The sequence below is a fragment of the Bombina bombina genome, chromosome 3 (assembly GCF_027579735.1).
Source record: "Bombina bombina isolate aBomBom1 chromosome 3, aBomBom1.pri, whole genome shotgun sequence".
Lineage (NCBI taxonomy): Eukaryota > Metazoa > Chordata > Amphibia > Anura > Bombinatoridae > Bombina > Bombina bombina.
In genome coordinates this window covers 239,563,037-239,576,346 of record NC_069501.1, presented here as the reverse complement: position 1 = coordinate 239,576,346, position 13,310 = coordinate 239,563,037, and the positions used below count along the sequence as shown (strand labels likewise).

Sequence of the window (13,310 nt, the reverse complement as noted above, 5' to 3'; positions counted from 1 at the left end):
TGTTCAGTTTAAAATTTAAAGTGACAGTAACGGTTTTATTTAAAAACGTTTTTTGTACTTTCTTATCAAGTTTATGCCTGTTTAACATGTCTGAACTACCAGATAGACTGTGTTCTGAATGTGGGGAAGCCAGAATTCCTATTCATTTAAATAAATGTGATTTATGTGATAATGATAATGATGCCCAAGATGATTCCTCAAGTGAGGGGAGTAAGCATGGTACTGCATCATTCCCTCCTTCGTCTACACGAGTCTTGCCCACTCAGGAGGCCCCTAGTACATCTAGCGCGCCAATACTCCTTACTATGCAACAATTAACGGCTGTAATGGACAATTCTGTCAAAAACATTTTAGCCAAAATGAACCCTTGTCAGCGTAAGCGTGGATGCTCTGTTTTAGTTACTGAAGAGCATGACGACGCTGATATTAATATCTCTGAAGGGCCCCTAACCCAATCTGAGGGGACCAGGGAGGTTTTGTCTGAGGGAGAAATTACTGATTTAGGGAATATTTCTCAGCAGGCTGAATCTGATGTGATTACTTTTAAATTTAAATTGGAACATCTCCGCATTTTGCTTAAGGAGGTATTATCCACTCTGGATGATTGTGAAAATTTGGTCATCCCAGAGAAACTATGTAAAATGGACAAGTTCCTAGAGGTGCCGGGGCTCCCAGAAGCTTTTCCTATACCCAAGCGGGTGGCGGACATTGTTAATAAAGAATGGGAAAGGCCCGGTATTCCTTTCGTCCCTCCCCCCATATTTAAAAAATTGTTTCCTATGGTCGACCCCAGAAAGGACTTATGGCAGTCAGTCCCCAAGGTCGAGGGAGCGGTTTCTACTTTAAACAAACGCACCACTATTCCCATAGAGGATAGTTGTGCTTTCAAAGATCCTATGGATAAAAAATTAGAAGGTTTGCTTAAAAAGATGTTTGTTCAGCAGGGTTACCTTCTACAACCCATTTCATGCATTGTCCCTGTCACTACAGCCGCATATTTCTGGTTTGATGAACTGATTAAGGTGCTCGATAGTGACTCGCCTCCTTATGAGGAGATTATGGACAGAGTCAATACTCTCAAATTGGCTAATTCTTTCACTCTAGACGCCTCTTTGCAATTGGCTAAGTTAGCGGCTAAGAATTCTGGGTTTGCTATTGTGGCGCGCAGAGCGCTTTGGTTGAAATCTTGGTCGGCTGATGCGTCTTCCAAGAACAAGCTACTAAACATTCCTTTCAAGGGGAAAACGCTGTTTGGTCCTGACTTGAAAGAGATTATCTCTGATATCACTGGGGGTAAGGGCCATGCCCTTCCTCAGGATCGGCCTTTCAAGGCAAAAAATAGACCTAATTTTCGTCCCTTTCGTAAAAACGGACCAGCCCAAGGTGCTACGTCCTCTAAGCAAGAAGGTAATACTTCTCAGGCCAAGCCAGCTTGGAGACCAATGCAAGGCTGGAACAAGGGGAAGCAGGCAAAGAAACCTGCCACTGCTACCAAGACAGCATGAAATATCGGCCCCCGATCCGGGACCGGATCTGGTGGGGGGCAGACTCTCTCTCTTCGCTCAGGCTTGGGCAAGAGATGTTCTGGATCCTTGGGCGCTAGAAATAGTCTCCCAGGGTTATCTTCTGGAATTCAAGGGACTTCCCCCAAGGGGAAGGTTCCACAGGTCTCAGTTGTCTTCAGACCACATAAAAAGACAGGCGTTCTTACTTTGCGTAGAAGACCTGTTAAAAATGGGAGTGATTCATCCTGTTCCATTGAGAGAACAAGGGATGGGGTTCTACTCCAATCTGTTCATAGTTCCCAAAAAAGAGGGAACATTCAGACCAATCCTAGATCTCAAGATCTTAAACAAATTTCTCAAGGTCCCATCTTTCAAGATGGAAACCATTCGAACTATCCTTCCTTCCATCCAGGAAGGTCAATTCATGGCCACGGTGGATTTAAAGGATGCGTATCTACATATTCCTATCCACAAGGAACATCATCGGTTCCTAAGGTTTGCATTCTTGGACAAACATTACCAGTTCGTGGCGCTTCCTTTCGGATTAGCCACTGCTCCAAGGATTTTCACAAAGGTACTAGGGTCCCTTCTAGCTGTGCTAAGACCAAGGGGCATTGCAGTAGTACCTTACCTGGACGACATTCTGATTCAAGCGTCGTCCCTCCCTCGAGCAAAGGCTCACACGGACATCGTCCTGGCCTTTCTCAGATCGCACGGCTGGAAAGTGAACGTGGAAAAGAGTTCTCTATCCCCGTCAACAAGGGTTCCCTTCTTGGGAACAATTATAGACTCCTCAGAAATGAGGATTTTTCTAACAGAGGCCAGAAAGACAAAGCTCCTGGACTCTTGTCGAATACTTCATTCCGTTCCTCTTCCTTCCGTAGCTCAGTGCATGGAAGTGATCGGGTTGATGGTAGCGGCAATGGACATAGTTCCTTTTGCGCGCATTCATCTAAGACCGTTACAACTGTGCATGCTCAGTCAGTGGAATGGGGACTATACAGACTTGTCTCCAAAGATACAAGTAAATCAGAGGACCAGAGACTCACTCCGTTGGTGGCTGTCCCTGGACAACCTGTCACGAGGGATGACATTCCACAGACCAGAGTGGGTCATTGTCACGACCGACGCCAGTCTGATGGGCTGGGGCGCGGTCTGGGGATCCCTGAAAGCTCAGGGTCTTTGGTCTCGGGAAGAATCTCTTCTACCGATAAATATTCTGGAACTGAGAGCGATATTCAATGCTCTCAAGGCTTGGCCTCAGCTAGCGAGGACCAAGTTCATACGGTTTCAATCAGACAACATGACGACTGTTGCGTACATCAACCATCAGGGGGGAACAAGGAGTTCCCTAGCGATGGAAGAAGTGACCAAGATCATTCTATGGGCGGAGTCTCACTCCTGCCACCTGTCTGCTATCCACATCCCGGGAGTGGAAAATTGGGAAGCGGATTTTCTGAGTCGTCAGACATTGCATCCGGGGGAGTGGGAACTCCATCCGGAAATCTTTGCCCAAGTCACTCAACTTTGGGGCATTCCAGACATGGATCTGATGGCCTCTCGTCAGAACTTCAAAGTTCCTTGCTACGGGTCCAGATCCAGGGATCCCAAGGCGGCTCTAGTGGATGCACTAGTAGCACCTTGGACCTTCAAACTAGCTTATGTGTTCCCGCCGTTTCCTCTCATCCCCAGGCTGGTAGCCAGGATCAATCAGGAGAGGGCGTCGGTGATCTTGATAGCTCCTGCGTGGCCACGCAGGACTTGGTATGCAGATCTGGTGAATATGTCATCGGCTCCACCTTGGAAGCTACCTTTGAGACGAGACCTTCTTGTTCAGGGTCCGTTCGAACATCCGAATCTGGTTTCACTCCAGCTGACTGCTTGGAGATTGAACGCTTGATTTTATCGAAGCGAGGTTTCTCAGATTCTGTTATCGATACTCTTGTTCAGGCCAGAAAGCCTGTAACTAGAAAGATTTACCACAAAATTTGGAAAAAATATATCTGTTGGTGTGAATCTAAAGGATTCCCTTGGGACAAGGTTAAGATTCCTAGGATTCTATCCTTCCTTCAAGAAGGATTGGAAAAAGGATTATCGGCAAGTTCCCTGAAGGGACAGATTTCTGCCTTGTCGGTGTTACTTCACAAAAAACTGGCAGCTGTGCCAGATGTTCAAGCCTTTGTTCAGGCTCTGGTTAGAATCAAGCCTGTTTACAAACCTTTGACTCCTCCTTGGAGTCTCAATTTAGTTCTTTCAGTTCTTCAGGGGGTTCCGTTTGAACCCTTACATTCCGTTGATATTAAGTTATTATCTTGGAAAGTTTTGTTTTTAGTTGCAATTTCTTCTGCTAGAAGAGTTTCAGAATTATCTGCTCTGCAGTGTTCTCCTCCTTATCTGGTGTTCCATGCAGATAAGGTGGTTTTACGTACTAAACCTGGTTTTCTTCCAAAAGTTGTTTCTAACAAAAACATTAACCAGGAGATTATCGTACCTTCTCTGTGTCCGAAACCAGTTTCAAAGAAGGAACGCTTGTTGCACAATTTGGATGTTGTTCGCGCTCTAAAATTCTATTTAGATGCTACAAAGGATTTTAGACAAACATCTTCCCTGTTTGTTGTTTATTCAGGTAAAAGGAGAGGTCAAAAAGCAACTTCTACCTCTCTCTCTTTTTGGATTAAAAGCATCATCAGATTGGCTTACGAGACTGCCGGACGGCAGCCTCCCGAAAGAATCACGGCTCATTCCACTAGGGCTGTGGCTTCCACATGGGCCTTCAAGAACGAGGCTTCTGTTGATCAGATATGTAGGGCAGCGACTTGGTCTTCACTGCACACTTTTACCAAATTTTACAAGTTTGATACTTTTGCTTCTTCTGAGGCTATTTTTGGGAGAAAGGTTTTGCAAGCCGTGGTGCCTTCCATTTAGGTGACCTGATTTGCTCCCTCCCTTCATCCGTGTCCTAAAGCTTTGGTATTGGTTCCCACAAGTAAGGATGACGCCGTGGACCGGACACACCTATGTTGGAGAAAACAGAATTTATGTTTACCTGATAAATTTCTTTCTCCAACGGTGTGTCCGGTCCACGGCCCGCCCTGGTTTTTTTAATCAGGTCTGATAATTTATTTTCTTTAACTACAGTCACCACGGTACCATATGGTTTCTCCTATGCTATTATTCCTCCTTAACGTCGGTCGAATGACTGGGGTAGGCGGAGCCTAGGAGGGATCATGTGACCAGCTTTGCTGGGCTCTTTGCCATTTCCTGTTGGGGAAGAGAATATCCCACAAGTAAGGATGACGCCGTGGACCGGACACACCGTTGGAGAAAGAAATTTATCAGGTAAACATAAATTCTGTTTTCTGTTTAGGTTACCTGTCTTGTCCCTCCCTAATCATCTGTGTCCTCTAGCTTGGGTATTGGTTCCCAACAGTAATTAATGATGCTGTAGACTCACCATATCTTAGGAAAAAAAAAATTATGCTTACCTGATAAATTTCTTTCCGGATATGGCGAGTCCATGGCCCCACCCTTTATTTTAAGAGAGTTATTTTTAACTAAAACCTCAGACACTGCTACACCTTTTGTTGTTCCTTTTTTCTCCATTTACCTTCGGTCAAATGACTGGGGTTTGTGGGAAGGGGATTGATACTTAACAGCTTGGCTGTGGTGCTCTTTGCCTCCTCGTGCTGGCCAGGAGTGATATTCCCAACAGTACTTGATGATGCCGTGGACTCACCATATCCGGAAAGAAAGAAATTTATCAAGTACGCATACATTTTTGTTTTTAAACAGCCTGATATTAAATGTATCAAACCTATATTCTGGGAAAAAATACAGTTTTCAGTTGCTTTTTTTTAGCCTTACTACTCTACCAACCTACAAAATTACCCTCATTTGTTAATGTTTTCTGTATATATGTATGCATGTGTGTATATCTAGGTTTGTTGCACTTTTTACTTAAAAAAAATAAAAACACAGGTTTTTTTGTGCCCTGTATTAAAGGGCTACACTGATTCCAGTCCCTAGTGATAGGTCGTTGTTATTGCTGCTAGTGAAAAAAATCCCTAAAGAAGCAAATTTGTTGCAGTTATTTTTACTAAGGACAGAATGGCTGTAACTGATGTTTTTTTAATGACAAAAGGTGAGGAATTGGAAAGTAAACCTTTAAAGTGCATGCAAGCTGCATCTTTCAACATGACTGCTTCTAAAGAGCAATCTCCAGGACTACAATGGATTCAAAATGATGTCAGTTCTGTGCCTGGAGCGTTAGGTTCTATGTTTAGCAAATATCCTTCCTCCACGTGTATGAGAGGTGAGACTGACGGGCAGAGAAAGCAGCTCAATTGCCCGCTGGGCACTACACCAGAGATATTAATAGTAATCTGAAATGACAAATGATGTTACAACAGCAAACATAGTGGGGAAACAATGTTTGAAGATGAGCCTGGCTTACATGGACAAATATTTGAGTCTTAGATTAACCCATTCACTTACAGGAGAGTTTTTGGTCCATTGTGGAACGATGCATCAGAAACCCATCCAGCAACCAATAAGAAAACGACTGCCTTTCCCCATAGCACGGCTCAAGGTGGCTTTGTCACAACAGAGTGTAATATTGAGCAATACAGTGAAGATCAAGCGAGGTGTCAGGGCAGCCAAGAGCATTACTACGTCAGGCTGAATGTTATGCATTTTCATGAAGGGGAAAAAAAAAAAAACATATGAAAGGATGGCTAAAAATAGAAAAGGTTAGAAAATATGAAAATGAAATGAGGCTTTTCATTTTACAATTAAAAGTGTTTCCATCAATGTTGTGCATAAGTGAAAGGCGTTTAGAATCATATTTTACAATGTCACATGTATTATAAAGAAATAAGTGTGCCTGCAACAAAGGCCAGACAGACAGGAAATTGGCATGTGTTGGAGAATGTTCTTCTTTTATTCCATGAAGAATCTGTAAGATGTTAAATCCCGATTATAGACAGCTGAAAATAAGCAGTCTGTACAGAGGCACAGCTGCTGCTAATGTAAGGAAGGGAAAGAAGGACAGGGTGGGGGGAAAAAGAGAAGTAGATTAGATGCTTTCGTATTATCTGATAAGAGTGATGTTTTATTTGCACACTGTAATTTCATGAAAAGATTCTGTTAAATCCACATGTCAGCGCATCAGCTCTCACTCCTAAATTTGTTCAGGAAACCACTGCATAATCATTCTATTTCCTTTAATTTAAACAAAGTTATAAACCCCCAGGTGCTGAAATCATTGAGATTTTGCACGTTTAAGGTCAAATATATGTCATTTTTTATTAGAAAACCTGTGATTTATGAGTAAGCTGTGGATGTCTGTTGGATTGGCTAATAATGAATATTAGTGACAGTATCTTCTTATCTGGTATGTCTCTGCTTAAAGGGACATTAACCATTTTCTGTAATGTATGTGAAATAAACTTTTTTTGCTGTGTAAAAAACAAGCAAAGAAGGTAAAATTGTTTAAAGGGATATTGAAACTAGTAGGCAATTCCTTTTTGTGTACAACAGTGTAATTTTTTTTATGTAATATATTTTAAAATACTCTCTCTTAGATACAACGGGGAAAAAAAAGCTTCCTTATAAGGCAGGCAGCAGATATTGTATTATGTTTAAATGCAAACAAGTGCTATTGTTATTTATGCATTTTTTTATTGTGTATGTGTTAAACCATATACTGAGGACACACTTTGCAGCCCCATATAATTACAGCATCCAAGCTTTAGCTAAATAGGTATTGGGTAAGGTGCTTTATTTAGTCTGTTAAAATGATCCTTACATTCCAATTTTGTCAGCTATAATCCCATGGAAGCGCAGACTTTAATTTCAAACCGGGAAGGCAAAGGAAACATTCTTAACAATTCATTTAAATAGTTTTGTATTCCTTCAGAGAATATTGTTGATAAAGATACTATCAAGAATTAAAATGCTGGTTAAGTAATAAAAACAAATTTGGCAAACTGTGAGGTGCATAGTGTTTTGTTTATGTCATTTTTGATTACGGTCTTGACTAGTTTGAATGGATCATTTAATCTTTTTATGTGTACGATTACAATTTTGAATGTAGATCTTTTGTAGTATACACAACATGTAAAAAAGTTATTAGCTAATATTCTACTGATTCTGATTATGTTTTGACATAGGGAGGTTGAGTGTATATATATATATATATATATATATATATATATATATATATATATATATATATATATATATATACACACACACACACACACATATTAGTAGCTATGGACACCCTATACCCGTTCTTTTATTATGAAAGATGATGTGTTTGCATTTATGTTATCAATCTCTTGCAATGTACATTATGCTTCACGTATTTTGAGGTCAACAATGAATATTCCCTGCTGGTCTCAATTTCATATATTTTGCTTTTAGATTCACATCGGCAGAGACGGTGGTGATGGGAGATGTGACATATGGAGCGTGTTGCGTGGATGATTATACAGCACGGGCACTAGGAGCAGACTTTCTGGTGCATTATGGGCACAGCTGCCTCAGTATGTATCTTATTCTTTTATGTTTGTTTTTGTATTGCCAATTATTTTTCTCAATCGTTGACTGCAATAATAAAAACATTAGCAGGTTCTCCAGTTTCACCATGTGAGACCCCTATAACTAGGTGTCTTTAAATGTTTGCTGCAAGCCTAAAGGAAAGGGCTACTCTACTCTCCATATACAAATTAAAAACATTTTTATACCATTGAAAGCATAACAGTTTATTTAGTTCTGCAGTTCTGTCTGTAGGCATTAGGGTAGGATAATTGTACATTGTGTTTAGAACCAGTCACTCCTGAATATATACAAATAGATTTGACATTTGTTCCTTGTACGTTGTGACTGAAAAATGGTGTTTGCTTTATTCTCCCATTTTCTTCACTATATTTGACATATTCAAGGATCACAATGACTATTTTAATGGGTTTTCTGAGTTTTTTTTTTTTTTTTACTTTGTAACTATTGTTAATTTTTTGTAACTTGGAAGGTTTTAGTTTTTTCCAGGCAAGTAAATAAGGATTTAAAGTGTGATTATGTTTAACTTTTTATACCCGAAGAAAAATTATTGTTGTAAAGATAGCTATTCTCTGTGGGGATACAAAAATGGCTTTAAATGAACATGGGACACAGGTAATCTCCACTGGTAGCTGCTCCTCCGGACTCAGTAGAATTTTGTAATTAAGAGTAAGCACATAATTATCTTCTCGGGTGGCTCCTCAATCCAAATTAAACAAGTCCTTGTGTTCTCATTTGCATATTAAAATTACTTACTTTTCTAGTCACATCCATGTCCCATTAAAAGTTAAATTGACAATAGAAAAATAATCAGTTATATGTAATTTGTGTCCATAAATTAACCTTTTTCTGAGGAGAAAAAATTCTTAGTGGCTCAAATATTTCCCTGCTCCCCCCCCCCCCCCATTCAATATTTACTTTATGTATCCTTGCACTTAGCAGGATGCCATGCATGGAATGGTAATTTAGCCTCTGACTTTAGTAATAAACAATGCAGGCCCACAGCTCTGAATTCCTTGCAGATTATATCACAGAGGTCTAGAGATCACCCCTTCTGATCTGTAATGATGGCACTAGATTTATTGGAGAAGCAGAATTGCTTTGCGACTCATTACTGAAGCATTTGATTTATGCTTTCTCAGGATCTCTGCTATCTTCCTTTCGTCTCCTCACTTTCATTTTACACTGTCATTTTTTTTATAGTTATGTTGGACTCAAACTGATTATGATAACTTTACAAAATGTATTACTTTCCGAACTGATCAGTTTTGCAATATGCTTTATTTTTTAAGCTTTAAACATTACATATATTTCTTTATCAGATTTATTTTTTCCTCAGCTCTGGTCTTTAAGGAAAACTCAATGGCACTCTTCAAATGAGAAAATAGATTTTTTTTAATAAAATGCTGGTCATTTGATATTTCTTTCTTATAGTGTTGAGAGTCCATTAAATCCTTACTCTTGGGAAGTTCATCTACTGGCCACCAGGAGGAGGCAGACACCCTACAAGTTTAAAGTATCCCTCCTTTCTCCCTCTCCCTCCCATTATTTCTTTGCCTAGTCAAGCAGAAGGTAAGGGTAGAGGTGTTATAGATTTTTTAGAAGATTAGAGATTTTAATACCATTTTCTCTCAATAAATAGTGCCTGGAAGAGAATGATGTAAGAGAGTACTGGCTGTACTTTACAAATCTCCTGGTGAGAGTTATGGTTTCAGCTGGCCACATGTGTCGCTGGGGTAGTTCCTTCAGATGGAAAATGGAAATGTACTCTCTTGAAATATCCGGTACTGTTAGTAACAGTAAAGGATGGGCTCTCCACTGTAGCAGCTGCATGGACAGCTGGGTAAGCACAGTGGTGGGGACATGATTGGGTGAGTATATTTTGTCTCACACAGCCCACGGGCCTAGAAAATATTCATACTTTTGGGCCAATGCATTACTTCAGCATTAAGATATCTCCACACAGCTTTTCCCCACATTCATAGCTATAGTGATCTCAGCTGGAGGTTTATGCGCACCTGGTTAGAGGTTTGTGCACACTGGGGAAGTTTTATTTTTATTTCCATTAACATGATTTGTGAGAGCATATCCTGTTTGCTGTTATCTGTATGCATCTTATGAACTTTATTTTATGTCCTAGAATATAGTGTGTGGCTACTTTTAATTGAGCGCTGCTTACTACCGGCGCAGTTAGCGCTCCTTAGTCAGTGCAAGGATAGCTTCACGAGCAATAATGGAGGCGGTTTCTGTGCTGGGATCTGGAAGCAGGGGTGTCAAAATGCGCTAATGGCGGTTCAGGCAGGAGAGCTTTAAAAGAATTTCCCTCCCGACGCAGCTTTTTCTATTGTGTCTTCCTCTTTTATAGTGGCCATAGCATGTGCAGTAGGAGCTCTCCGTTATATAGGTCCTGGTACCTGAGGGGGTAAGTGACATCCTATACCAGGAGCAAGGGGGTTATATTGAGGGTTATCTTCTGATTATTGCACCCACAACATTTTTTAAACCTTTTTGCCTTTATTAAGGGGTCCTTACAGTTGATTAAGGGAGCGGGGGGGGGGGGGGGCTGATATAGGATTATCTACCACCTCTGTCACCCTAATTATTGAGAGACTGTTTGTCTTTTCGAAGGGGATTTTACAGTTAAATTAGAAGATTGTTGTAAGGGGTTTATGGTGCATGGAAGTCAGAATGCAGGAACAGATACACAGAACAATTAGTTTAAAAAAAAAAGAAAAAAAAAAAAGCTTTACTGATTGATAAGCTAAAGAACAATTGGTATTTCAAATAGAAGATCATGGAAACAGCAAGTTTGAATATAGGCCCAACGCAGAACACTACAATGCTCAGAATACTTTAATTAGTTTGCAGTAGCAAAGCACAATGAGCACTGGTGCTTGAATTGAACAGTAAAAGGAGAGGCTGTCACAGAATACCTGGTAGAGAAAAGCAGGCACAGGATTCTAGGTGGAACAAGATACCCAGTTGGTACTGTTGGTGAGACTGTCACAGGATACCAGACAGGCACAGCAGGCACAACTGATTTGAGGAAGGCTGTTACTGGTGTGATGGACACAGGTTTCTTAGCAGGCACAGTAGTTATGAGACTATTTTTAACAGAACAACGAAAGCACAAAATACAATCAGCCTGCCAGAATCTACAATCTCTCATCCTTCTACATGTATATGGTGGTTGCGGGTTTGATGATAGCAGCATCAGATGCCATAGCATTTTTTCAAGGTTTAATTTGCGTCCTCTCTAGCTTTGCATGCTGAGTCAGTGGAATAGGGATCCCTCTATCCTTTCTCAGGTAATCCATTTGGACCCATCAGTCAGGGGGTCTCTGTCCTAGTGGACATCTCCTGTTCCAATATCTCTAAATATGGGGTTTCTTTGTCCATCGTGGGAAATGATTACCATGGATGCCAGCTTTTCAGGCTTGCTAGCAGTATCGGGAGCTCGACGAGCTCAGGAGGCAAATTTACCAATCAAGGTCCTGGAGCTCCATGCGATCTTCAGGGCTCTCAGGCATGGCCACTGCTCATTTCAGTTTCCTTCATTCGTTTTCAGTCAGACAATATCACTGCGGTGGCCTACATCAACCATTAATGGTGTACCTGCAGTTTGTAGCTCACAGTTTCTCGTATCTTGAGTTGGGTAGAAGTGCATCAAGTGCATCTCAGCTATTCACATCCCAGTGGTCGAGAACTTGGAAGGCTGATTATCTGAGTCGTCAGACTTTACACTCAGGGGAATAGTCTCTCAACTAGACAAATTTTGATCAGTTGGTGTGTCGTGGAATTTTCCAGAGCTAGATTTAATGTCGTCTTGTATGAACGGCTACTGCATGGCTTCACAGAACGTGGTACACCGATTTAATTTGGATGTCCAGCTCTCCTGTGTGGCTTCTGCCACAGAGTCCGGATCTGCTCTCTCAAGGTCAATTCTTTTATCAAAATCTTCAGTCTCTCAATTTAACTTCTTGGACAGTGAACAATTAGTTCTTTCTCAGAAGGGTTTTCCTGATTCTGTGATAGAGAGACTTACCAGAATAATTTAGCACAAGGTATTTTTCTTGGTGTTCAGATCAGGGTTATTCCTGGCAATTTGTTTTATAAGGGTTTATCAGCTATTACTCTTAAGGGTCACATTTCCGCTATTTCTGTTTTGTTGCACATGTATAGATATTCAGGCTTTTTTGCAAGTTTTGATTAGAATCAGGCCTGTCATTAAACAAATCTCTGTAATGCTCTTGGAATACTCCTCTATCAGACCGAACTCGGCCAGTAGTCTTGTTATCCCGGCGTCGAGCCGGAATGATAGGGAATATCCCAGAGCAGAGAAAGTAGTAAGATGAGGAAAACGGCACTCACCAGAGGCAGGACAGTCCCCAGTGGCAACTGCAGAGCAGTCCAAGGACAAACCACTAGAATGGTCAGGCAGGCAGGGTTTGGCAACAGCAAAGCAGTCCAAGGGCACACCACTAGAATGGTCAGGCAGACAGGGTTCGGCAGCAGTATATCAATCCAATAATTAATTGGTATATCAGGAAGAGTAGTCAGACACGAAGGGTTCAGCAGCAGTACATCAATCCAGTAATTAAGGGGTATAGCAGGCAGAGTAGTCAGACAGGCAGGGATCATACACAAATAGGTAAATTAATACAACAATCTGTCACACCCAGGAGCACAAAAAGTAACACCTATACTTGGGCAGTGACAGATTGTTGTAGGAAACTTACATAGGCGCAGGATTCACGCCACAAAGGTCAAACGGCATCAGGAGCGTGTGGTGATGACGTCAGCGCCACATGCATCCGGACCCGACACAACCCCTGGCAACGAGCAGGGAAGAAGAAGCAAAAAGCAACGGTTAGAGCGGCGCATCGTGACAATCTCTCCCCAATGGAGTCTTAATTAGGTTCTTAGAGTTTCACAATCTCCTCCTTTTGAACATATACACTTTTTGGATATCAAATTGTTGTCTTGGAAGGTTCTGTTTTTGTTAGCCATTTCCTCACCTAGGAGAGTCTGTTATCTGCTCTGTCTTGTGAGTCTCCATATTTGTTTTTTCATAAGGTCGAAGCAGAGTTGCGTAGTTTGTCTAGTTTTCTACCTAAGCTAGTTTATTATGAGAATATTAATCAGGAGATTATTTTTCCTTCATTATGCCCAAATCCAAAGTGCTCTAAGGAAAGATTATTGCATAATTTCGATGTGGTCAGGGCTTTGAAGTTTTATTTACTG

General features: G+C 41.1%; 1 protein-coding gene across 1 annotated transcript in view; it reads left to right on the top strand.

Moving 5' to 3' along the window:
• DPH1 (diphthamide biosynthesis 1) overlaps positions 1-13,310 on the top strand; it is a 1,055,215-nt gene that overhangs the window by 473,723 nt on the left and 568,182 nt on the right. Inside the window, exon 4 of the mRNA XM_053706219.1 lies at positions 7,932-8,053. Within this exon, the coding sequence (XP_053562194.1) occupies positions 7,932-8,053 (122 nt within the window). The remainder of the gene's footprint in view (positions 1-7,931; positions 8,054-13,310) is intronic.